General features: G+C 38.2%; 1 protein-coding gene across 1 annotated transcript; it reads right to left on the reverse strand.

Annotated features, from left to right (window-relative positions):
* Positions 1 to 482: 482 nt before the first annotated feature.
* Positions 483 to 27,161, reverse strand: SNX4 (sorting nexin 4). The gene is made up of 14 exons (XM_081938066.1): positions 26,884 to 27,161; positions 22,002 to 22,120; positions 20,070 to 20,208; positions 19,172 to 19,321; positions 17,997 to 18,044; positions 14,900 to 14,955; positions 12,859 to 12,931; positions 11,574 to 11,635; positions 8,728 to 8,793; positions 6,733 to 6,822; positions 4,887 to 4,986; positions 3,495 to 3,640; positions 2,493 to 2,607; positions 483 to 2,160 (listed from the first exon to the last, which is right to left on the reverse strand). The coding sequence occupies exons 1-14, from the start codon at positions 27,073 to 27,075 to the stop codon at positions 2,113 to 2,115; spliced, it is 1,404 nt and encodes a 467-aa protein (XP_081794192.1). The 5' UTR covers positions 27,076 to 27,161; the 3' UTR covers positions 483 to 2,112.
* Positions 27,162 to 27,991: the final 830 nt, after the last annotated feature.

Consider the following 27,991-nt stretch of genomic DNA (forward strand, 5'->3'; position numbering starts at 1 on the left):
CAAATAAGCTCACCTCTGAGAGCTTCGCATGAGGTTTTCTATTGAGCGGACAGTATGTCAATCATACAAGATACTAAACAGCCCATCCAGATATCACTTATTCATAAAATGCTAAGTTCTGCAAGAGAATTTGGAAAGCCTACTTGCTATAATCATATCCTCAAACTATATAGGGTACTAGAAGAAATTGACTGGAGAGAAACCTCATATAATGGTAAACTCTTGCATGAACTTTCTGGTGTGCTTCAGTAAACACAGGTTTTAAACATTTTTTAATCACTGCAAATGTCAATCGGAACCTTCTTCTTGAAAGCTGTAGAAACATGAACCGTCACTGGACAGAAACAAATGCTTGAAAACATTCCGAAATCATGATGATAGATTTTTAAAATCACAAAAAATGAGTAATTACAAATCAATAATATGATTTTCTTAAAACATACCAACAAAAAAGTCAAATTAAAGAGAATCCAAAATCAATATGAAAAACAAAACATAATAAAGGGTAGTTTTATTAAATATATTTGGCACAAACCTTTTGATCCCTTCTCAAAACTCAATACAGTTAGCAAAAGACATACTAATACATTTATTTTATACAGCTTATGAAAGAAGGGTAAGAGAAGGAAGGCACTAGGAAGATCAAGTGCATGGAAAATATTGACTCCGAGTGCCTACTGATATTAAATTAAGGCACAACTACTCTAAAAGTCTACTATAAAAGTCTACATTTGTAGCTGCTTATTGTTTCTGGAATGTAAAAGTTTTATCAGTTTGGGAACTATATTCTACGCTTTTCTGAATGGAGCAATGTGGTTGATTTACCTTAATATATTAGTTTTTCTTTTGAAATAATTATGTAATTAAAATTAATCATTAATCTTTTTAAAAAGATCATAGGTTACATGATAGAGTGAAAAAAGTTATCTGCAAATATTATTTCATAATGGCCTTAGCAAAGTAGCTCTGATTTGAGGAAATAAACAGAGTAAGTACTTTCTAGTATGTGTACTGTAAACTAGTTAAATCATGCTTGACAAAATGAGTACCATGATTTTTTGATGAAAATTCACAGTTAAGTCTGGTTTCATTCCATATTAATCTCTTAAATATCATTATGAAAAAAGCAGCCAAGGAGCATTAGCATTTTCTGACAGCTGGGAATAAGAAATATAAAGCTAGCAAAAAAAGATCTTGCTTTTTGAATACATTGTAAAGATGACAATGCATCCTATACACACCTCCTTTTCAAAGAAACCTAGACAAATGTATATTATACAAAATCAAGGCAAAGACATGTATAAGCAATCCGTGTTCATATTGCAAATAAAGCCTATTTGATTTCATATTGGTGTTCTCAAGTATTCAAAAAAGGGACATTATTATATTAGAAACCAACTAAGAATCAAATGCTTTAAGCTCAGGGACATTGAGTAAATGTAAAGGTCATATTAAACATGTTTATTGAGATCGGTGATAGTAGCTGTATGAGGTTTTGAGCTGGCAAACAGAAAACATCTATAAGTAATTCCTATTGGTTTTAATTTCTGAGCTCAGAAACATCCCTGATATATAACAAATTAATATCCAAAGCCTGTGTTACAAAGTTTAAGGAGTTTTGTGGGATGGGGCAATATATCTGAGATGTGCAACATAGGATATTGTGGAATATTACCAATAATCAGGAGCGGGAGATTTAGTTTTGTACCACTATATTTGGAAAACAGAAAAATAATCTTCATCAGCATGTGTTTACAGTGTAGGTTACAGTGTTTACTATGACATATAAAAAGTGGGGGGCACTTGGAAATGATTTACAATAGTGTACAGATTCGTGGTATAGTTTGAATAGTTTGATTAATGTGATCAATGGAGCCAGCTTAGATCTTTCCTATAGCCTTATCTCAAAACAGAATTACAAAGTTCAGTTTGCTATTGCATGCAAAACAAGCCACAAGGTGGCCATCAAGAAACAGAGACCATTTCTTTGAGCCCTAGTTTCATAAACACACCAATTCCATGATATAGTAAATGAGGCAACTTAGCATCCATGTTCATGCATTTGTGCTTCGGTTCTCCAGCATTTCGCCAAAAAGGACAGAATTTCTTGTGTCACATCTTGCTGAAACATTCTTTTGCATTTGTCCAAACCTGAATTCCCTGGAATAACAAAACATACAGAAAAAGAACAAAAATATGCATTTGAATTAAGCATTAAAGTAGACAAGTGATTAACTTCCGGCAACATACCTATGTATTAATTTTTATTAAAATTATCAACCTTTTCTATGTCATGATGGAAGTATTCTTGCAAATTCAACATGAACAGAATGTTCTACATCTACAAGGAATAGTACACAGATGACAGAAGTCTACTATAAAGAATACAACAAGGGCTCTCTTGAGGTGTTCATTAATTTAGGTTAAAACCTCATATTTTAACATTTTATATTCTGGGTTCTTTTTTGAAATTCCTTCTCAGTCAGGCTTACCTTTTTGGCCATACTGATCTGCATCACAGCATAACTGATCAGTGCCTCCTTTAAATCATGGTTCTTTTGCTCCTTGAAGCGTTCAATATCAGCCCAAGCACTTTTCATGAAGTCTCTGAAATAAGTTAGAGCAAACAAGAAACACCTTACCAGAGAACCAGCCCCGGGTAAGTGGGCTGATGACATGAGTTTATTCATACGTTCAAACAAGAGACTGATTCTCCAAATGCTTGCTATTTTCTTGTCTATTAATTGCAATTTCTTATATATCCATTTCACGCAACATTACCATCCACTCAAGATCACCATTTCCTCAGCCGTTTTATTTCCGTTTTAGAATCTCCCGTTTCATTTCAGTTTTGCAATCAACATAACACATTGACTTGAACATTTGAAGCTATATAAATACATTTAAAACAAAACAAAATCATAACACATGCTTTTCTTATTGCTGGAGTTGTTTCATTAGTTTGTAGGAGTATTCTTGGCAAATTGTTGTTTGAAATCTTAATCTCTCAAAGAAATGTTTAATACAGATGGCTTGGAATGTATGTACTTAAAACTTTTTTTAAAAAAACAAATGTACTAATAAAAGGTCCACATAAATATATGGAACAATATTACTGAACGAATATAACTTTAGATTTAATCATAATTATTATATAAGTGGGAAGGGGCAACATTAAGAAAAGTAAATATGACAGAAAAAATGTTGCATTTAACCAGTAATGTCATAATTGCAAAGAATTGAGCAATAAGTCTCCAGAGACATATTGTTCGACATATCTCAAGTCTGACAGAACTAACATTTCACCTTAACCAAGGTAGAAAACTTGCTAACTATGGAAATAGTCCAATAGGATCAACCTTTGTAGTTTATATTACAGCATGTACAAAATGGTTTTACAATAATGGGATATTCACGAGCACCTGGAACATATACAGGGACACCCATAAAACAATCATGTGTAGTATATACACATTGGCACAAGCAATGGTTACCGGCTTTCTAAGTTCTTCGCTTTAAGCTGTTCTTCTCCATCATGTATCTGTTCTTCTAGAATCTTTATTTTTGCTTCTCTTTGCTCAGGTGTCTCCTGGCCAAAAAGCTTGCTGGTCATTCCTTTCAAGGAGAATGTTCTTATTGTCTGAAAGAAGTATAGTAATGAAGCAATTTCAAGAAGTGCTTGACTACCTTCTAGAAAAACAAGGCAACCAAATTTTCACATGGAAAAGGTTTATGTGGGCCGTTGCTTCAAAATATTTACTAAAGATAAAAGGCTTGATTTTTATCCCAGGTAAAATTTCTGTCCGCAATACAATAGTCTCCATTTTCTTCTTCCACTGGGTGTACAGCTTCAGGTAGGACACCCAAGGAGCAATGAGAAAGGGAGGGGAACCCCCATCTAGCCAGCCATATAATCAAATCAACTCTACCAATTAATGGGATGACAAATATCACATCTGGATCAGCTTCACACCCAGTCCAAAAGGAAGCAAGATTTGCCCAGTCCAAATTATTGAATTGAAAATAAAATATTTCAGTTCCTATTTTGTATTAGTGATTTAAAGCACGACTCAGATTATCTTCCAAATTGTAAATAGATCAATCAAGAACATGCTGCACTTTATACGTTCCATATCCTTGTTCCATATTTGGATTGCTCAGTTCATGATGACATGTTCTAGTTGCAGTGAACAGTATTGAAGTCAAAATCCGGGGAGAGACAAGGAAAAAGGCAGAGGTGCCACAGAATATGATCAGGAGAATTTTGTTATAGAATATTTTAAACTGAATCAATGAAACACTGAATCTCTTTTTAAATACCCATCAGATTCTTCCAAAGCAACAGTAATTATTGTTATAAAATGTACTGTTACTATGGAATAAAGAACATCATACTGTATGTATAATTTAATTTTGAACTATGACATACCGTGTTTTCCAGAAAATATGACATACCCTGAAAATAAACCATTTTTTGGGGGGTGGACCCAATATATGCCCTAAAAATAAACCCGAGTGAAGGGGTGGGCGTGGCCAGCATAGGAGACAGCCTTCCCCAGTCACCTCATGGCTGCTCGGCCCCTTAATCGGGGCCTGCAAATCAACTGAGCCGGCGAGGACCGGGACTGCCTCGTTCCTTTTCTCTGGGCACAGCATGTCCCTTTCAAGTGATCAAATGTCGCTTGGGAAAAGGACACACATCCCAGGATTGCAACACTGAAGACTTGGAATTGAGCTTTTTTGACGAACGGCAGGAAAATGGGGAGGGGAATTTTCCTACCTGTCATCCTCTCCCCAGTCCGTGCTAAGAAATATGACTCTCCCTAATTTTAAACTTTGGAAAACAAAGTGGGTGGATGGAGGGATGGACAGATAGTCAAACTTACACCTGTTGCCAATTCCTCACACTGCTGTTTCTTTGATAGGAGATCCTGAGCAACCATTTCAAACTCATATTGCAGAAGTTCATGCTTTTTGCAAACTGTCCTGAAAATAGCCATTAAAAATTACAAATGAAACATTTTGCTCATCAGTCCAAATCTATACATTCAGAAGCAGTAAGAAAGAACCTCATAGTCCATATATCGAGCACTTAAAGTTTGATTTGAGGATTACTTGGGGTCTCCCAAGACCCTGACAGGGGTCCACAAAATCAAAATTTGCCAATTATTGAAGATATTTGCAAATATTTAAAACAACGTCACTGTTCTTATTACTTAATTTGTTGAAAAATAGTTTTTTATGAAAAGCATTTTAATACGGTTATTTTTATGCAATTCAATAAAGAAATAGTCTTTGAAAGTACATTTTAATTTTAAATGTGATAAATATCAATAAATATAACCCATACAAACATATGCTCCATACTTTTTAAAAGTGGAAAGGGGCCCTGAAAGCAAAAAGTTTTAAGAGTCACTGCTCTAAGCCACGTGAAAGGGGACCGTCTACAATAGAGAACTTCTTCTATGGAGGTTCTTATTTAAAGCTAACCCTAGAAAATTCCTTAATCACATGAGTGTCCAGAAAAAGAAATGAGACCCTCTCTTTAACATAAAAGAGCTACTTTATTTTTAAAAATAAGATTTTAAATATGTTTCATTCCAAACAAACTTTAATCATCCCATTTGAGGGCCGCTCTCCCAAAGTTAGATTAAGGATAAAAATCATGCATTTCCATATTTAATAGAATATTCTGCAGAGAATATTCTGCATAGGTATGCAAAAATAACACATTTCAACACAGAAGTCACACAAAAATTCAGAAACCTTAGAAGTATCTCTTTACTCAAGCTATAAGCCTATGTCAAGTTTATAACCCTAACCCTAACCCTAAATCCAAAACAAATCTTCACAACCTCTATATTCTGGAGTCATTTCTAGCTAGGATTGTTTCAGCAGAAATAAAACTCAGGGCATCATCAAAGCAATTGTACACTTCTGTTTAAACTGTGAGTAAGATTTTAAATATGTTTCATATTTCCCCATATCTTCCATATGATCTGCATGCCAACCTGCCCATATTTGGTCTTTCAATAATCTCCATTCAATCTCCAAGTGTTGGGTATCCTCCCCACCTCATTTATCCCTCATCTTCTGAACACCTTACATTCTGCCCCTGCTTTCCTAAAGCCACTCTGACTGGTTCATTGGATGAATAATTCCTGATCCTCTTATACTCTGATAATCTTGATTTCAAGGCTGCTTTGCCATAGGTATCTGCAAACAGGTTTGCTCAGTAGCTCAATCTGCTTTAGATATTTGGACAAACATTGAGACACAGCTGTCAGAAAGGCTAAATATTTACTAAATCCCAGGTCCTTAAAATTCTCTAATAATTTTGTAACACGCCTGCAAATCATTACTTGTAATTCCAGTCAGTTGTAAATAATTACTTGTTCCACCAAGCACAAGTCTCTTCAAAATAGGGTAGAACGAGCATAATTTGAGCCTGTCACCGGCAGCCTCAGTATAAAATCTCAGGATAGGTTCTTTTTATTTCTTTGCCTAGTTTATTTATTACAGGAGTCAGCATAATTCCCATGCTATGCAAAGATCAAGAAGCAAGGCTATCTGATAACAACTTATTTCAAGGCTAATATACAGAGCAAGTGCTTCCAGGTTTTCTGCATGCCCATTCTGATAGTTCACTTTTATCAACTGTATACAGATGAGTTAACTGTAATGCTTTAAACTTTATCCGGAAAATTACAGCAGATGCATTAATGTGCTTACCGAAGAGCTTCTGCGTAAAAGAGGTATTCTTTCAGCTGATCTGCATAGTGTTCTTCTTCCTCCAGGATATCATCAATAGAAGCTGCATACCTGGGCAGGAGAAAAAAAGAATAGCAGAAAAACAAACTCACATTCCCCAAACTTGATCAATGTTGCAGGGGTATTTATTTAAAAATATTTTCAAAAGGCTTAATTAAAATGACTTGGTAAAAACGTATTTTCTTTTAAGAGAGAATCAAAACTGATACAAAAGAGTCAGTGTCCCATTTTTGGAAACCTTCCAAATAATTACTACAGTAAAATATAAATTCTGTAGTGGCAAAAATGTCTTGCTTAAAAATATTCAAGAAAATTTTTCAAGAAGACTGGTTACAGGATTGGCAGCTAAACCATAAATAAAAACAGAACTAAAAGATAATTTATATTTATTTATTCCACATGGCCATGATCAAAGAGGGCATACATAGTAATCAAATATTAGAATATTTTAAATATATATTTTAAACATTGTGGTGTGGCCAGGAAGAGGATTACATCTTGCCAATTAGAAATAGTCCCTCAATGTATTGCTAGTTGTGGTTTGTTTCATCATTTCTTCATTGTCTTCTAGGATCATCCTAGCCCTGACAATATATAATACAAAGCCTATCCTCATTTATTGTTATGTTGATGCAACAATGGTAGGTTGATTCCAGAAGACTCATCATTTCCTAATGGAAAATGGTGCCATTTTCCACTGAAAATAGAGTCTTATTTTATTTTGGGCCCCAAAATAAGCACCAGGTTTTATTTTGGGGGTATATCTTATCCGCTTACCTTAGGACCACCAGAGCCAGGCCCCCCATAGCCCAACACCTGTCGTGCCACTGCCTGACTTCTGCGGCCGCTCACAGCCAGATGCTGTGTGGCTCATCGCACTGCTTGCAGCAGGAGGCTGTGTGGCGTATTGCACCATTGTGCGCCTGAGCAGTGGCACTGGCACGTGCATGCAGCGTCTTGCTGTGAGTGGTGGCACCTGTGTGATGAGCCACACGGTGTCCTGCCACAAGCCGCTGCACTGGCGCTACATGATCTTCTGCCACAGGTGGCCGCAGAAGTCAGGTAGCAGAGTGACAGGTGTCAGGGCGAGGGAGGTCTGGCCGCAGTGGTCCTAAGGTAAATGGGTATGGGGAGCATGGGGCAGGTCCACACACCCCTGCCCCAGCTTGATGTTTATGCATGTGCCTTGTTGCACCTTGTACAACTAGGTAGTGGGTGAGGCTTAACTAGGGCTTGTTTTGGGGGGGTAGGGCTTATATTAGGCATGTGTGAAAATTGGGCTAAGGCTTGTTTTCAGGTTAGGTTGTATTTTGGGGGGAAATATTTTGCAGAAGAATTACCATTAATGACATTATTTTCCTCAATGACCAATCAGGAAAAGCAAGCCCCTGGGCATTTTTTAAAAAAAACTTCCTCCTGCAATATAGGCCAATAATACAGAATCTAGAAATGTAGCAAACTGCCAAGCCAGCCCTATGTTCCGCTTAGAGTTTTCTCAGAAAATTGGCTCCTGTTAATGCCATAGTAGTCTATATAATTCTCCCCAAATTAAAATATCAAATATAATGAATATTTAAAAAAACAAAATTTGCAGTTTCATAGCATCTGTAAAATAAGAGCAAAGCTACTGCTATCAAACAAACAGAAAAAAATCAGGTCTGCATTATATTATGTTTTATTCTACAATGTTCTGGCATGAAAACTTAAAGGAAACCTTGGAACTGCACCAGCCTCTTCTATAGTTTCAAAATAATAATAAAAAAGAAATCCCTTTAAATCACCAGGGACTCTTTGGGCTACTTAATGCAACAGATTTTAAAACAGCCCCAACCTAAAAGCCCATGAAATATAGCACAGCTCACACTGCTACTCTCTTCGCCCCCCCCCATCTTCCCCCCCAAAATCCCTTAATGTGCTCATCTGGCTTCCATCAACTCTAATGCAGCCAATACTTACACATCCATGTGATGTCCAGCACTCTGAAGCCCATCCCCCATCTCTTTCTCTATTGCACTCCATTCGCTAAAAGAAAAAGAGTTAAATAAGAAACAGCACTGCACATTATATTTGAAGTTGTTGGCATCACCTACTTATTGTGTGTTATGTAATTTTTTTTTAAAAAAATTACAATATATTTTGAGATCACTCAAACAAACAAAAATGCTTTGGGTTTATTTGCAGTATGTAATCTAATTTGATAATAACTTAAAATTCTAAAATGAAATAGGTAAATCTCCACATTATTAGGCAAGGGTAGGTCAGGGAAATCTATAAATTATCAAAGCTGCTTCCAAGCTAGCATAGTAAATAATAAAGGTTGCTGTGAGCAATACATCAGCAACATCTAAAAGGCCACAATTATTGGCTTAGAAAATTACATTTACTGTGGCAAGAGACCACCCAGTCAGAGTGTCAAATTTCCATCACTGGAGAATTATGCATATTGCATACTATCTTGGCATTTAAACCATACACACCTAAAGACACAACTAAAAAAAACATATCTGCACTATTATATTGGTCTCATTTGTGTTTTTTTTAGAATTAAATAGTTTATGTCCAGAAATAATATTCTGCTACCTCCCCCATTCTGGCAGAGAAGCGAACAAACCACTTCATATGTAAAAATGAAGGATGCAATAAAATACATACAGCTGTCATAGATTCAAGTTTATAAATGTTTTAAATTGAACTAACACAGCAAGCTTTATTCTGACCCAGACAGATTTTGAACAAGATGAAGCATACTGTACTTTTCGGACTATAAGACGCACCGGTATATAAGATGCACCAAGTTTTCAAAGAGGTAAGTAAGAAAAAACTGTTTTTGTGTTCCCCGGCCCCCAGGAGCACTCTACAGGCTTCAGCAGGGGTGGGGTAAGGCAAAAATGCCCCCGTTTTTCACCAAAACAGGGGCATTTTTCCCTTCCCCTAGCCCTGATGAAGCCTGCAGAGTGTTTCTGGGAGATGGGGGAAGGAAAAACACCCTGTTTTGGTGAAAAACGGCTTGTTTTTCACCCATTTTTCACAAAAATTGGATGTGGGGGCGGGGCTTCAGGAGGCCAAAAATGGCTGTATTCGGTGTATAAGACGCACCAACATTTCCACACTCTTTTGAGGGGGGGGGAGAGAAAGTTCCATCTTATATTCCAAAAAATACGGTCGGTCATTTAATAGCTTCTTCTTATTTCTTTTACAGGGGGGCTGGAGGCAAGAAGAGCGATGAAAGTTTTTTTTTAAATTAATAATTTATTGATTAATGCATTTTTAAAAAATAAGATTAGCTGCATGACAGGAAAAAGGTGGGAAAAGATATAGTAGATGAACAAAATAAAGGATTTGCAATAATCATAAAATTTATTTCACTCATTAATTAAATGTACGGAACTGGGTTAATAACTAAAAGTAAGTAAAAATCTCAATAGAAGTTTAAACATTAATGATATCGCTTATGTTTGTCATGGTTTCAAAAATAAATGCCCATTTTTCTTTTGACAGTTTTTCTCTCTTTTTTGTTTTTTGTTTTCCTTTCCTTTCCTTTTACATGATTAAGAAAAGGGAACCTCAAATACACAGATGCAGCTGGGCTGGGGCCCTTTATAAGCAGACAAATAGCAATTCTTAACCCCCCCCCCCTTTTGGTGAGTAACTGCATTTCGTACTCTCAGTAACAAACTGCCAACACAGCAAATGGTCTCAAATACTGCTTTTCAGCAATTTCTACTGGCAGGAAAACAAATCCCAATTTAAGTTACATTTTTGTTTTAAATGAAAATAGCAGGCATAGAGAGAGAAGGAGAGAGGCTACTCATGTTCCAATTAAGCCTCCCACCCAAAATAGCCTACACAAAATGGTTATCTTTGGTATATAGCCCAAGATGCAAAGCTCTCTAATCTAAGAGGCTGACTTGAGCCTTTGCTTACTGCCCCATATGATCTCTGCCAATGGCCCCGCCGTGAAAAACCATTAAGAGGCTAAAACTTTTTCTCTAGGGAAACCATTCAGGCAAGGCAGAAGCCAAACTGGCCCCCTTCCATCAGTCTGTGAAAGTACAAATTTTCCAATACTGGATGTCTTCATTTCTAATACACAGTTATGGTCAATACTGTAGTTAGAAAACACTAGGGATGTGGCAAGGAATAATATTTTGTTACCTGTTCCTAACTACTCCCTGATTTCACATACTCTTAACGGCTCATCTATTGCTTTCAAATTTTGGTTTTTTATCGCTTCAATCATTTTGAATGCTCACATAAAATTAAAAAGTTGGGGATAAGTCTTCAAAAGCTTCAAAAAAAAGAGAGGATGCGGTGGCTCAGTGGCTAAGGCGCTGAGCTTGTCGATCAGAAAGGTTTGCAGTTCGGCTGTTCGAATCCCTAGGACCATGTAAGGGTGAACTCCTGTTACTTATCCCAGCTTCTGCCAACCTAGCAGTTGCTGAGCTTGTCGATCAGAAAGGTTTGCAGTTTGGCGGTTCAAATCCCTAGGACCATGTAAGGGTGAACTCCTGTTACTTATCCCAGCTTCTGCCAACCTAGCAGTTCGAAGGCATGTAAAAATGCAAGTAGAAAAATAGAAACCATCTTTGGTGGGAAGGTAACAGCGTTCCATGCAACATTTGGCATTTAGTCATGCCGGCCACACGATGTCTTTGGACAGCGCTAGCTCTTCGGCTTTGAAATGGAAATGAGCACCGCCTCCTGGTTGGGAACGACTAGCATGTATGTGCAAGGGGAACCTTTACCTTTACCTTACCTTCAAAATATAAAGGGATGATTTTACAAATAAAATCTCGTCCTACCTGAATACTCTCCCGTAATTCCCATGGACTTTATATACACCATATAAACGATCCGCCACTCTCTAAAAAAGTAGAAACTATATTTAATTAAAAATATTTCTCCCATGCCAAAAAAATATTTTAAAAAACATTCAAGATTTTTGAAATTACTATCTGTTTAGAGTTAGGTTAGTATTGTAGAAAACAAAAATGACTATGTTTATACTGATGCTGATTTTTTGCTTTTTCCAAAACAAAGCCTTTATTGTGGAACAAACTGTTGTTGGAATCAGACTCCCTTCTTATTAGTGTTCAGCAGAAAACGCTAAACAGTTTAAACATGCTGTTTAAAATTTTTATATTGCCACATGTATAATTTTATGTGGACACGGAGAATAAGCTGCCCACAACCATTTGAGAATATGAATTTGTACAAGAAATAATTGAATTTACAAAAGGATAAATAAAACGATAAGGAATGGAAGACGACTTCCTAGTCTCTTTTCCCTTTTAAACATTACTCAAGCACATTGAACCCATCATTATTTTCACTCCACGTTTTGGCTCACTAGAACCAGATATTATACCATGGACACTAACTTAAGGATCAGAACATTTATAAAATGACTTTTTCAGTTTTTTAAAATATACCCATAACCATATACCCCATACCCTCAGATTGAGAGGGAATATATTTGAGATACAATTTCTCTCTGCAAACTAATTTTTCAGGAATATATCAGTTCTAAGGAGTTTTTTTTCTTCTAATATTCTGATGAGTGTTAATTTTGGCAACAAAAAAAAAGCCAGTTATAAAGTCTGGCTTGCTTTCGAGATAAATGGGGTGTTCTAATTAATAAATAATAAAATAAAATAAATAAATAAATATTAACCTGAAGACAGTGATAGGTAACTTACAGAGAAAACAGATTAGAAATGTGTATGTTTAGATTCTTGATACCAAGTGCAACTATTAAACCCAGAACTAGCCTTAAGGCACAGAAGCAATTAATCCCACTTCCTAGACATGAAACTATCCACATGTACTGCTAATTGAAGAGTTTAAACACAAAGAGTCCAAACATAACTTCTCTCTTCACAGCTCCCCAGAAACATCTCCTATTGACTACCTCACTACATATGTCCCTATCATTTCAAACTATCCATATAATTTATTGTATGCAGAGCAAGGGCTTATTTGATTCAATCCGTTTCACACAAAGAAAACAAATGATCCCGTGTGTTGCACATTAAGACATGCTGACTTACATTATTTTCATCAGAATCCAAAGATGAAAACACTTACAGCTCTGACTCTTAGAAGATGCGATATGACAGACTGCAGCTCATCACTATAGTGTTTAAGTTCTGTAAATCTCCTAGAAATACAAGATGGTGCAAATACATTATTAGCAATAGGGAACACAAATTTCTTCTCCTCAAAGCAAGACAAAAACCCTCAATAAATGTCAGACATGTCAGAGACAAACCCTACTTAACCCCTGGAACATACAGACATATAGACAAATCCCACGCAACCCCACAGAAAATATAGGAAAGCAGATAGAGACAACAAAAATAATGTAAATCTTGACCCATACGTCCTATTCCAAAAAGACCATATGAACAGGGGGAAAATTTGTTGAAAGATAGAATTTAGGAAACGTGAAAAATCCACACAAAATAAAGAGATAATATGCACAAACTTAAGAGGGGCAAGTACTTGTTTGGGTGGCCTAGTTATCAATGTTCACAGAAAACCTGTGGCTATGAAGAGGGAGGGGGGGATCATAATTTTCTCTCCAGGGTATATTCTAGAAACAAGGGATAATGTTTATTACATGCTTCGGGTGATATTTCAAATCAGGCTTTGTTATATTTTAATGAGACAACTACCTCAGGCAATTTCAGCATCAAATGATTCTGAATATATTTTTCCAAAGTTGAGTGATGTTCGAAAGTGATATAAGAAATGGGAGTTTGGTCAGACCCAGTGTCCTTTATAATCAATACAACAGAAAGCTAGTTTGAGCAAGTTTTAAGATTGCTTTCAAAGTGCACCTGCACTTCGGCAAAATATGTAAAAGCAAATGTAAGCAGTAGAATATAGGCCTGGAAGGCTACAACAGCTTCTTCAAATGAATGCACTCCAGAGAAAGGGAAGAGGTACTATGCTACTCAATTAGAAACCATATGCTTGAGCGGAAAGCTATGAACCACAACTTGGAAATCTTTCTGAGATTGTTTCCCAGATAAATCAAAAAGTAATATTACCATGGGAGTTTATTATAGACCACTTAGGAAGGAGGAACATGTGGATGAGTCTTCCTCTATCAGATGATTAAACTTTCAAACAGGTACACAATAGTGACAATGGGGAAGTTCAACTACTTTTTCACAACCCTGTAATTTCCTTAATTTGGGTAGAGTTGGGGCCACTGGATGGAGCGGAGCGTTTACTGGCCGGATGCCCTTCGTGACGCCACATGGAGTTTGCGGCAGATGTTTTTCTTTGCACCTTAAGGGAGAAATATCTGCCACTACCTAGGATTGAACTCTCAACCTTCCTAGTGGCAGGAGAGCGTCTTCACTACTAGGTCGCCACACCACTCATAAAGTTCAACTACTAGAACATCTATTAAGCTAGTTCTGCAAAGCTCATACTTGTTTTGGGATACATTAGTAAGATCCACTAAATCCACATTGTAGGGACTAATTGTCCACCTCTATTTTTCCTTGTTCAGACCCGATATGGAATATAGCATCCTGTCCTGGACACCAAAGACTAAAAAAAAAAGCATTTATGAGTATGCTCAGCAGATGACTACCAAGATAGTGAGGGGAATGGAAGCCAACTTTGCCAATTTAAGGAGTTTGGAGAAAGTTCGGGTTTGAACCACTTGAAGATCCTGGTGAAAACAAATGGATGAGTGGCTCCTATGAATACTGCACTGCACCGGGAGAGTGCAAGCCAACATTTCACTTATATGCAGCTGGATGATACTGTTCTTACTGTTCTAAAATAATATTCAAAATATTTTAGTACCCAGCATATCCATTCTTTTGACTAAAAGAAAACAGGACAATTTGATTACTCCTTGATTACAAACTTTGTAGCAGGATGACATGGGATTTTTTTTGTAATAATCTTATAATATTTAATTGGCTATGCTAGCCACTGAATGCTAAATTACACTAAATTAGGAAGCTCCTAAAATACATTGCAGTTCTTTAAACAATAATATTATTCCCTGATTCCAATCATAAACAAATTCCACTGAACTTAACCAGGATTCCATCTTTACATTAGTATAATCATAATTGCTTTTAGGTGCCATCATACTTACTTATCTGGATTTTTCACTCTGAATGTTGCATTAAGAGCTTTTAATCTAGAATCTGCCTGTTGGAGAAACACATGTTAAATTAGAAACAAAAGCAGAATTACAACCAAAAGTGATTGTGCTAATTATTAAGAAGCATAAAATTTTACAAAACTAACTTGCAGAACAAAGTCCATTAACGGAAGCCAGAAGTAAAATATAAGGTATATTTTAATCCAGATAAAATAAACCAACTTTATATTTGTTCCTTTTACTTCTAATGGCCTTAACCTTTAGCTTGTTCAAATATTGTCATAGGGTTATATTTCTCTTCATTTACCAAGCATCTTTTGTAAATTGAGTACGAAAACATTTGAGATAAATTTATTTATAACCTTATATAAGGTTAAATCACTAAATCTGTTTATACTTGTTCTGATAAATGTTGACAGTCATTTCTTTTTCTCTTTCTTATTTTCTTTTCTCAATGTTTACTCCTTTCTATTCTACTGTCTTTAAATTTAGCATATATTGTATTTCACTAATATAAGCAAAATTCTTTAAATTATGTATGATAAAAAGCCTATATTCTGCATATAAGAAAAATTGGCATATAATTCATGCACTAAATGAAATATTATGAGAGGTTAGGGTTAGTCCAATAATTATGTTGCTTGTAAACAGTACACACCAGTGGTGGGTTTCTACCGGATCGCACCGGATCGTGCGAACCGGTTGAAGAATGAACCCGGAAGTAATTTCCGGCCCCGCCCCCTTGGCGTTTTTTTTGCATCGGGGCTGACTCCCCGCCGCCACTGCTGTTCCTTGTCTTCTGGCCCGTTTCCCAACTGGCCTTTCCTCGCTTGGAGGGCTTTGGAGGGAAGCTTCTGCAGAAGCCCGGGTGAGTGACAACAAGTTCCCGCCGTTACGAAGCGTTCTGAGCCTCGGAGGCTGTAATTTTCTGAGCTGTGCGCGCGCGCCTGTTTTCCATGGCGTGGAGCAGCAGCGAGGCTCTGCGAGGCCGGCAATGACTCAGGATGCCATCCGGGAAGACGAGGAACGCGAGGGGGGACCGTTGACGGCCTCCGCAATCATCGCTCGCCTCACAGAGCCTCGCTGCTGCTCCACGCCGTGGAAAACAGGCGCGCGCGCACAGCTCAGAAAATTACAGCCTCCGAGACTTCGTAACGGTGGGAACTTGTTGTCACTCGGCCGGGCTTATGCAGAAGCTTCCCTCCAAAGCCCTCCAAGCGAGGAAAGGCCAGTTGGAAAAGGGGCTTTGCTCCTGCTCCGGGCTGGAGGCTTCCCTCCGAAGTCTTAGGATGTTCTGAGGAGCCCCCCAAGGAAAAACGCCGCTGCCAGGTAGTTAAAAGTACCTCTCTGATTCTGTCAGACTCTGTCAGTCTCTCTCTGATTCCCTCTCTCACTCCCTCTCTGTTCCTCTCTCTCTCTGTCTGTCTGTCTCACACACACACACACACACACTGTGGTCACCTTGTTGAGTGTTCCAATCACATTTGAAACACTCAACAACTGGCCTGCATTTATGGTATTTTGCAGCATTCTGCAGTCATAGGACCAAAATATATGGTTAAAAGCATATATTTTGGTCCTATGACTGCAGAATGCTGCAAAATACCATAAATGCAAGCCAGTTGTTGAGTGTTTCAAATGTGATTGGAACACTCAACAAGGTGACCACAGTGTGTGTGTGTGAGTGAGACAGACAGACAGACAGAGAGAGGGAGTGAGGGAGGGAATCAGAGAGACTGACAGACACACACACACACACACACACACAGACAGAGAGGGGGAGGGAGGGAGAGAAAGATAGAGAGACACACACAGAGTGAGTGATTAAGTGAATGAGTGAGAGACAGACACACCCACATACACAGAGTGACAGAGAGAGAGGAAGGGAGGGGAGAGAGACAGAGGGAGAGACAGAGACAGACACACACACACACACACACAGAGTGAGTGAGAGACAGACAGACACACACACACAGAGTGACAGAGATGGGGGAAGGAGGAGAGAGAGACAGAGATACAGAGAGAGAGACAGACAGATAGACACCCAGAGAAAATGACAGAGGGAGACAGAGAGGGAGAGAGGGAGAGAGAGAGAAAGAGCCAGAGAGAGAGAGAAAAAGAAAAAGAAAAAAAGAAAGTGGGAGAGAGAGATGAAAGAAAGAAAGAAAAAGAACTTATGACCACAATTGAGCCCAAAATTTTGGTTGCTAAGCAAGAGCATCGTTAAGTGAGTTTCACCACATTTTCCAAGTTAGCCATGCCCACCTGGTCACATGACTGCCAAGCCACTCCCACCAGGTCACATGGCCGGCAAGCCACTCCCACAAAGGAGGCCACACCCACAGAGTAGGTTCCAAAAAAATTTGAAACCCACCACTGGTACACACGTTCTAATTGCTATCATGCCATACTACGATGTAGTACATTAATTCTCTCATTATATAAAACACTTATATAATGTATTTTCAATATATAGCAAGTAATTTCAAAGTCCGCTTTTTAGATTCTCCAAGATGCAATTACTGCATATTAGAAATCTATTTTGGTTTCCTAAAAAAAATTACTTTAAGCTATAAAAGCATGAAAACAGCACCTGGAATATAAAACCCCAATTCAGATTAGAACAGTAATGTTGGAATATTTCAACATAATGCTAGGCATCTTTCAAAATATTTGTAGTAGCATTAAGTATTTCTTAAAAATGCAAGATTAATGCGTTGCTTGGCACTTAAGATAGAATTATATATTCCTTTCCCTGCTGTCTTGCACAATCATAGCAGAAGACTCCCTTATAAGTATGATTTATAGTTATGAAGATGGTAAGGTATGCAGAGTTACTTAGCAATTTTGTGTACAAATGCTCTCTTCTACATAGCATTTTAACCCATGTAGATATCCATATTTCAGAAGATAATTAGAAGGATATAGAACATGTATTTTCTAAATGAAAGATAATTATAGAAAAATATTTTGAACTGCCTGAACTTTAGCATGCAATATTAAACTGGCACAAAATTTCATTAGTAAATCAGTTTACATGATTAGGTCATTTTGGATATATAATTACAGTGCATTATAAAGTAATTACCTTCAGTTGAAACCCTGTTTCATTTACCATCTCCTTCCAGCCAGTTTCCTAGAAATAAAAATTAAATTCATTTTTATTTCAAGGCGTTATTAATGATGCACTGATTGTTATAGCAGCACTGTCCTTCCTTGTGTAAGGCACACTGTGGTGGCCCAAGACCATATAAACAAGAGGTAAACCATTCTCAGTAGGGTTAAAACTAATTTGACAATCCTAACAATAATGATAATCTATATCAGTCACATCATTACATCCCGTGCCTGCGAATGCTATATTTATGAATTGGGTAGATAATTTTGTATTCACAGTTGATTTAAATGGGTAATTGCCAAATTCTACTATTTACTGAGAAGACAGAAAATTATATTTTTCCATACAATGCTGAAATGTACGTATAAAATATTCTATATAATTAAAACACTTCAAGAACAATTAATAGATGCTGTCTGGGAGAGGGAAGATTGTAAAAGTAGGATTGTGTATGTACAATAAATAGTAGTGCAGGTTTTTATTTGATTACAGACAGGATTAGAGTTTTAGAAGAACACATTATTTCTGCCCTAAGGTATTTTTCCTCTTAGCAAAGAAATTAATATTGTTAATTTGTTTAATACTCTTTTATGAGACAAAAGGAATTAGACTACTGAATACACTGGATCTTTCAAAGTATTTGTGAATACTCCCAGCATTTCACATTTTTTAGATTTGTTTTTTAAATCTTTCATCATCTATTTAAAGGGGCCAACACATACCAACAATGTTTATACCATACATGTTTTGGAATGTAGTATCAGTGACATGGGGTTTTTTATGCTAAACTGGAATTGTTTATCTTAAGCCAATCATTAACTTTCTAAAAAGGTTGAGGTTGGCAGTGTCAAAAAAAAAATCACCTACGGGTTAAAAAAAATTGTAACATGAAAATTTGCATTTGAGGTGTGTATATTAACATATGCACACTCTAATTTCTATAACTACTGAGAGGAGACAGAGAAAACTCTCTCACATTGGTTCTGCTATTCCATCTATCTGAATAATATCAATTGTCCTAGTTTTCAGTTAAATATTTAATCCTACTTGAGAAAGATATATTCTGAAAAATGTATATAGGTACATATTCGATGAAGTAGAATTAAGATACATTAAGTATATTTTACAAAATCCAAGCAACATACTAGGGTCAAAAATGCATTAAACATTTTTTCCTGGCAAAGAACCGGATGTGAAGCCACACGCAAAAGAAAGTTTTCCAAGCCAATCCTCCGTCGCTCTACAAAATCTGGATCCATGTTATCTGCCGAGAGCTTATGCCAAACAAATTCTGCCTGCAAAACAAGGTGGAAGGTTAATTGTATGAAGTATTTATCATCCTTTTAAGGCAATCCACATTTTTTTAAAGTACTGTACGGTATTTACCTGACAGGAAAACAACCCTGAATTTAAGACAATCCTTTAAAAGAGAAGACAAAACAATGTGCAACATCCCATATTATCAATTTATGGATAATTGATGTGACCAGTATATTTGTGTGAATATATACTTGCCAGAAACCACCACACTGCCTCCAAAAGGGGAGAAAGATAAGTAGTAGTATTATTGGCTAAAATTAATTGCCTGTTATATTAAGTACCTTGTTTATAAAATTATTTCATTCCCCATCTGCATATATCAACTCTTTTCTCCCTCATGCACTCTGATACAAAAATGCAGGTAAACATAGTACTCTAAATTTTCTCATTCTAAGAGACATATGAAGTATGTTAGCTATTATATATGATTTGCATAAATTTACAATGACGCATTAGGGGTTTTTTTTAAGCTACACAAGCTCAACTCTTGCTCACATCTCCTATTTTCTAAACTTTAAAAACTCCTTCCATAAATCAAAGGATGTATTTGCAGCCTTAAGGGTAAAGATTGCACATGAAATAAAAATATAAGTCAAGAATCGCTCCTGAACCCGAAGTAATATCTTAGTATGTCATCATAGAGGCATGAACTTTAACAAGTCCAAGTATGAATAATGTGGTAAAAGAAATAACCAAACAGAATGAGATGAAACTGAGTCTTACCCTTTTTTCTGGTAAAGGTGGTACAATGATATGTGGATAGTTCACTAGCAAGTAATTTCTCAACAATTCAAATTCACTGTATCGCCTCCAAAGAGAGTCTGGAGGGGAACACTGTCCTTCGCCCATTGACTCCACAGACCTAAACAACATCAGAACCTAATTATGATAAGATCAAGTGAAGATTGGTAGAATACCTAGTTTAATTCCAAGATACAAAAAGTGTTTGGAGAAATCCATCTGAATGTCAGAAAAACTAGCAAAGCAGACACTAACCATGCATTTTAAGTTTTTCCTACTGTATGTTTGATATGTGCTTTATTAGTTAGCTTCAAATTGCTAATTTAATTTAAATGTCCTAATTAGTTAGCAAAATAAATATAAGCTAATAAGTACTTTAAGATGCTTCTATCAATGTTTGAGGGGCGGGAATGATATTGTGTATTCTTCTATCAGCAAAATAACTATAAACTGTAACAGAAAACAATTGTAAGTTTTAAGTATCCAAAAACATTGTTGTATTTGGTATTCGTAAGGTGATGTGTAGCAGCATGTGAACACCATACAACCACAGTGACATGTCTCTAATCCACCCCACAACATGCTTAAGAGTTGGCTGATTCTCTTCTCCCCAAAAATGTCTTCAATAAATAAGAAATTTGTAGGTTGTAATGGATTAGGTGACAAATCCCAGCATCGTTATCTATTGTACAAGTGCTCCTTGAAAAGCTATTCCCAGTCAGTTTCAAATCGCCTAATGTTCTTTTTAAAGGCGTGCATGCACATGAGCATATCAGGTAGACAGCAGACATTCCCACGTATGATCACAAACACCTAGCAGAAGTAGACCTCGGCAGCCATCACTCTCACATACTAGTATTTAATTCATTCTGGTGAACCACTTCACTTAATGACTTTCCATCCCTACTCTCCCCAATGTATTCGTGAAATGAATGCACGGGTCAATTTTTGGAATAAAGGGCACCTCAGGTACAAGGGAAACAATAGTGCAGGCATAAGCTGACTTGCCTCCAGCCTTCCAAAGCCTCCCCTACCTCGAGATACCCTATGCTGCAGATCCTGTCAATCAAGGATTTTTGATTGGCAGGGTCTAAGAAGACAACCTTCTCTACTGCTGCCCCTACTTTATGGATCATCCTTCTCTCCCCCACCCCCCTAAATGAGACAGACCCCCATTCTTCTAGCTTTCTGTAAAGGGATCAAAATTTGCCTCTGCAGCCTTGCATGGGGGCACAAAGGACCATGGAACCGTGGAGTTGTCTGGCACCATGAGAGCCCCTCCTTCTGCCTTTATTAATCATTGTTAAATGGCCATCTTGGAATTTTTTATCTCTGAAATGTTATGCTAAAATTTCACAATTTTAATATTTAATCTTAATTTTAATATTTTAATGTTAACTGTATATGCTGTTTTATATATTGATTAGTATTGTACATCACCCGGAGCCCCACTTTGAGGGCGATAGGTAGTCAAGAAACATGAAACATAAATAAAATACACAAAAATATTGTATTTGTTGTGCACTCTTAGTTTGAGCCACAACTGAAGCAGTAATCTAATACCATTGGAAGATAGTGAACTACCAATTAACCAACACTATGGACAATCTGCTTGAGCTGAAGCACTCATGAGCCATGCTGTTCCATCCAATGAACTGCTTTTACTTTTAAGAGATTTCACAACAGTAGTAACTGAGTCAGCTCTTTTCTTACGCATAAGTTATTTTAATGTGTGATTCTTTAAGGACATGGTTCCAAAACTGGTTCCAAGCAATTCTACTTGTTCCTAAGCTTTTTGAGACAGAATGGAAAAGCCACATAAACCATAAAATGCATTGAAAACAATTTTCAAACTAATAGTAAAAAAAAAAAAAAGCTAATGTAACAGTTAACTTTATTTTGACTTTGACCTACCTTGTTTCAACTAGGTATGCAGTATAAGTTTCCTGCATATTCATAGCATTCCGCCCAGTCCTCTTTTCGGCTTCCGCAATGCTGATTTCTATTTTTTTCAATAAACAATCTTCCATGATCTTTTGGGGGGAAAAAAGGTATGTCTGTAAACATTGCAGCTGTTGCTCTATAGCTATTAAAACACTTCGCTGCTGCCAAGTATCAAATCACTGGCTCTTAAAAAAGCAGAATCAAGTATAATTGGTTGTAAGTGATGACATGAATTATCAATTTAGAATGCATGTATTATATTTTAATCTTTGCAATACTACCTCTATTATATCCTTTTCACACAAGTCAGCGAAAAGTGACTGTCCTATCTGATTAGTTTAACCATCAGACAAGGAGCGCAGGAAAACATAAATGTTGCAATGCATGTTATGTTGTATCAAATTATTGCATTTGCCTGAAAGAAGGGGTAGTTTTTTTCCCATTAATTTGTTTAAAGAGGGAGAATTACATTAATCCTCCTACTTAAACTAGGAGATTCACTTTATCTCAAGCATTTAATCTATCATAACTGGAATATCAGGTTTCACGTACTCCATTTGTCAGACCAGCGCTCCCAACTACTTAAGAGTCACCACAGATTTCCTGGGAAAACTGAACTCTATAGGGCTGTGATGGCGAACCTATTGCACGTGTGCCAGAGGTGGGATGCAGAGCCCCCTTTGTGGGGCACGTGCACCGTCATCAGCTGCTCTTCTGGTTGCTCGGCTGGTCTTTGTGGGTGCTGGAGCGCTGGAAAATGCCCAAAAAATGGCTCCCAAAATGTCCCAAAATGGTAAAAAAACCAGACCATTTTCTAGAAAACAGTCTGAAAACGGCCAGGAAAACAGCTGGAAAATGGCCTAAAAACAGCCAAAAACAGGCATGTACACGCCGGCCAGCTGGTCTTGGGGTTTCCGGGGCATTCACACATGCGCGCACATTCCAGTTTGGGCACTCGGTGCTGAAAAGGTTTGCCATCACTGCCATAGGGCATAGGCAATCACCCTAGTAAACTATTTCAACAACCATGGACGCTAAACAGTAACATTCCCCGCAAGCATGGACTTCAGGCCATCAAGAACATCACTGTTGCCAAAACTGCACACACTACCACCAAACCTTGTGATTTTGTATCCACCTAGAACCGTTTCACCTTTGGCAATCAGTGGCCCCTTCATCTTCATGCCTGACTTAGACCAATGCTTTCTTAACTCTTAACTCCCTGAAACCTCTTCATTATTTGGGATTCGCTGACAACATCCTTATCCACAGGGCCCATGGAAATTAATCTCTCGTCAAATTCTATCATGACTTCAAAAACTTCCACCTCTGTGTCAAGCTCAGCCTACAGAACAAGTCTGTTTCCTTGATGTCACTGTAAATACTACAGAACAGATACATAAACATCACATTAAATAAATAAATAAATAAATAAATAAATAAATAAATAAATAAACAAACAAAGAAAGAAAGAAAGAAAGAAAGAAAGAAAGAAAGAAAGAAAGAAAGAAAGCTAGGCATTCTTGCATGCTTTCAGTTTCCCCCGAAAACACATCACCAAATCATCTACAGCCAGGCTCTAAGTTAAAACCATATCTGATTCATGGGCAGAGATGCTCAACTGATGAAATTAAACTAGGCATTCAGAAGACTGAACTACGCACGCAACAATATCAATAAGACAAAATCAATTGAGCTTGATCAATTCCTAAGAAGGATTTAGTAAAAGACAGACCACCGAAACAAAGCAATAGAACACCACTGGCCACTCTCTACAGATTACAGCTCAAACCCACTCAAATGAATTATCAATTAACAACATCCCATCCTGGACAATGAAACTGCACTTTCTCAAGCCAGCAGGCCTATACTTGCTTAAAGACTATCATCCAACCTAAGCCAGCAAAAATAGAACAATGACAACAACATGGGGCTGAGAGTCTGCCACAAACACAGAGGAGAGCACCATATCACAAGATCCAACAAGTGCACACACTAGATAAGATGTTTTTTGTACACTCTTCTTCCAATGTGATATGTGCCATCGTCTGCCAAGAATGCCTCCTCCTGATTTTACATAAGATACATTTTGTATGAAAGAATTAATGGACAGAAGTTTGACATCACAATTCTAACCAAGGCAAGGTAATATCAGAACAATTCAATCTACCAGGACACTCCATAGTGATTAAATTCACATCCATCAAAAGATTTCAGGCAATCTCTAGTGGTCTCAAAAATACAGTGGGTTAATACATTGCAATTGTTAATTCATAAGGGTATTTGTAATCTCTCTCATATAACCAGTATATTTTCCTCTGCCTTTCATCCCATCCTCATTCAAATTTAAATACTGTATTAGCCTATCCACTCCATGTATCTAATGAAGTGAAGTACAGCTCACAAAAGCTCTTGTCTTTTCATAACATTTGGTCAGTCAGAAAAAGTGCTACTAGATTCCTGAATACAATAAAATTTATACCATCTGGTGTAAAAGTCAGCTTATGTTATTAAGAATCAGAAGAGTATCAATTAAAAACACAGTCCATTCTTTGAAACTTGACATAAGCTTTGACATAAAGCTAGGGCAATGGCAAGAATTTATTCTCTAATATTTAACATTTGCACTCAAAAATGGAATAACATTCCATAAAACCTTGGGAAGGGGGGGGGACGTTAAATATTTCATCAGATTCCTCTCCCAACAACAGGTGTGCTGATAATCATGGTGCGTTTCAGCCACATAATAGCTAATTGCAAAAACATGCTAAGCTGAGTTTAAAAAGCAGATTGCAACTGGCTGGGTCCACACAGTATGCTAAACCATAAATCATGGTTTACCAGCCACACACGTGTAAACATGTGCTAAACAAAAAAACCAATCTGCATGAAGGCATTGTGTACCATACAAAACAGCCAATTTAAGACAGTATTTATAAAAACTCCAGATACCAGGAAGCCAGTAAAATTGGAGACAATTGAAAGATTTCACTAGTTCCTACTAACTCCTTAAGAAACCGGTGCAGGTACCACAGATCGAAACTGTTTCCAGTGCTGACTACTCTTATCAATTACAATGCACATTCCTAAAATCTGTCAGCAAATCTAGTGCTAAATTGGTCTATGGTAAATTACAAACAAATCCTGGTTTTCATTTGGTTATCGGTGTTATTGAAGGGCCTTAAACATGATGCAAGAAGTCCTTGACTTACAACCACAATTGACCCAAAGTTTGCATTGGCAGGCAGGACAGTTATTGAGTTTTGCCCAATTTTACGACCTTTCTTACTACAGTTAAATGAATCGCTGCAGTTGTTAAGTTAGTAACATGGTTATGTGAATCTGGCTTCCCCATTGACTTTGCTTGTCGTAAGGTCACAAAAAGGCAATGACATGACCCCAGACACTGCAACTGTCATAAATACATGCCAGTTGCCAAGTGTCTGAATTTTTAATCACATGGCCATGGGGATGCTGCAGCAATAATTAAGTGTGAAAAACAGTCATGTCACTTTTTCAATGCCGTTGTAACTTTGAGTCATCACTAAATGAATGGCTGTAAGTTGAGGACTACCTGTAGTGACCACCTCAATTATCTATCTCTTTTCTAAAATAGAGAACATGACCATTGGAAAGTAGATTTGCCTCCAATAGTATGGAAAGCATACTATTTTGGAAAATAAAGAACCCAAACAGACTCCAGATATTTTGAACACAAAAATAGCAGTCTCAAGAGACACTGGACTCATATCCTACAGGTAGTCCTTGATTTACAACAGTTCATTTAGTAACCATTCAAAGTTACAACGGCACTGAAAAAAGTGACTTATGACAGTTTTTCACCGTTACAACTTTTGAAGCATCCCCATGATCATGGGATCAAAATTCAGATGCTCAGCAACTGTTCCATACTTACGACTGGCTGCAGTGTCCGGGGTCATGTGATCATCTTTTGCAACCTTCTGACAAGCAAAGCCAATGGGAAGCCAGGTTCACTTAACAACTGTGTTATTAATTTAACCAGAGTGATAACAACTGTGGCAAGAAAAGTGGTAAAATTATGGGGCAAAACTCGCTCAACCCATTCCTCACTTAGCAACCTAAATTTTGGGCTCAATCGGAGACCTAAGTCGAGGACTACCTGCACTACTAATACTGGAGGAGTTGCCTTGGCCATCTTTCCAAAGACAGCAAAACCATTGCTGGGCAGAGGATTATGGGAACTCTAATCCAACACAGTTGGAGCATATTCAATTCTGAAGCTTTCACCTTCCTTCTTGCTCTGTCCCAGGTGTCTGCAAAGTGAGCCTGGGGCCCTTTTCCTTGGGGGAGGAAGGAGTTTTGGAGCAAACAAAAAAAAAAAAGAGGAAAGTGGGGGAGTGGGCAGACTTTTTCAACGAGAGAGCCTTTTCCTTGCATGACCAGCACCTGCTTCCCATAAAACACTGAGCTTATCGATCAGAAAGCTCGGCAGTTCGAATCCCTAGTACAGGTCTCCTGCGTGAGCAGGAGGTTGGACTATATGACCTCCAAGGTCCCTTCCAACTCTGTTACTGTTCCCCCGCCCTCTTAGGCAATCTCTGCCACCAAAGCCAGAGGTGCGGGGCTCCTATCCTCCCTACACCCTCTTCCCCTTTCCTCCTCCACCCCAACCCCGGGTTTAGCGTTGAACCCAACCCACTTCCCCTCGCTCCATTCCCACGACTCCTCTCCGCCTTCTTCCAACCGCGCTCCGGTTACCAGCGGGCCCGCACCCCGCGTTTGCTTCCGCCGGGGAGGCGGAACAAGCCCGCCTACGGGGCCGCGGCCTAACCTGCTGGTGCCCTGGTTGCAGCGGCGGAGCTTCCCTTACCGAACAAGCCGGCGGTCCAGTGGCCGTCGCCGCTGCTGTCACCGCCTTCTGGTGAGCCCGGCTTGGCAGAGGACCCGGAGGGGATTCGGGCTCGTCGCCCTCCTTGCTGCCGCCGCCTCCGCTACTGCTGCTGGTCGTACTGGTGCTGGTGCTGCTTCCGCCGCCAGGGCTCTCGGCGCGGGGATGCTCCATAGCGAGCGAGCCGGGAAAACGAAGAAGGAGAAGGAGGAGGAAGGCTCGGAGGTCGCTTCCGCGCACGCGCCTGGCTCTTTAAGGCGGAGCGGAGCGGGGGGAAGAGAGTGGGGAAGAGGTGCGGGGGAGGGAGGCTCTTCCCACCCCTCCCTGCCTCCCACCCACCCACCCACCCACCCACCTTCGCTTCTGCGACCGGAGGGAATCCCTTTTCTCCCTCAAAGTCGCCTTACGACTTTTGCCAGATTGGAGTTTTCACTCCATTCCATGATTTGATTTGATTTCAGATATAAGCGGGCAGATAGGAAAGCAAAAGAGGCTTGGCGTTTCCAGCCGGCCAAGTTTGCTCCGAGGCGTTGCCTACTTCTACTACTACCCGTCCCGTTTATGTGTTGTGTTTGTTTTGAAAATAAAAAAATATTTTTTTTAAAAAATAAAATAAAATAAAAACAGAGGGCCAGATCTCATCATCCCTGACTCTCTTCCAAATATCTTGACAGCTGCAATCTTCATTGGCTCCCCCATTTCTGGATCTGGGTACGAAAAAACAAGAGGGAAAGAGAAACCTGTGTCACATCTGCCTCTGACACCACAATTCTGCTTCAGTTCCTCTAATCAGGCATCAGTTACAATGCAATGCTGGTACAACACATCCAAGGTGACGGGGGTTGCTTGCCCTATTGGTTCATCTAAGAAGTCATCCTTCAACCCTTCTCTGAACTGGTCAATAAGAGCCACCTCACCCCATGCAACAACTCCTGGCAATAGTTTAAAAATATATGATGCACAACCTTATGCTCCTGTTGTCCTGTTTGAATTTCTGAATCTCCTAACCAGCTGTTTTGAATGGGATTGCCAAAATGGCTTCTAAATTTCCCAAGGAAGTTCTGGTAGTTCTCCAATAATGGCTCATAGC

The sequence above is a fragment of the Natrix helvetica genome (assembly GCF_964273705.1).
Source record: "Natrix helvetica genome assembly, chromosome: 1".
In the NCBI taxonomy this organism is placed as follows: domain Eukaryota; kingdom Metazoa; phylum Chordata; class Lepidosauria; order Squamata; family Natricidae; genus Natrix; species Natrix helvetica.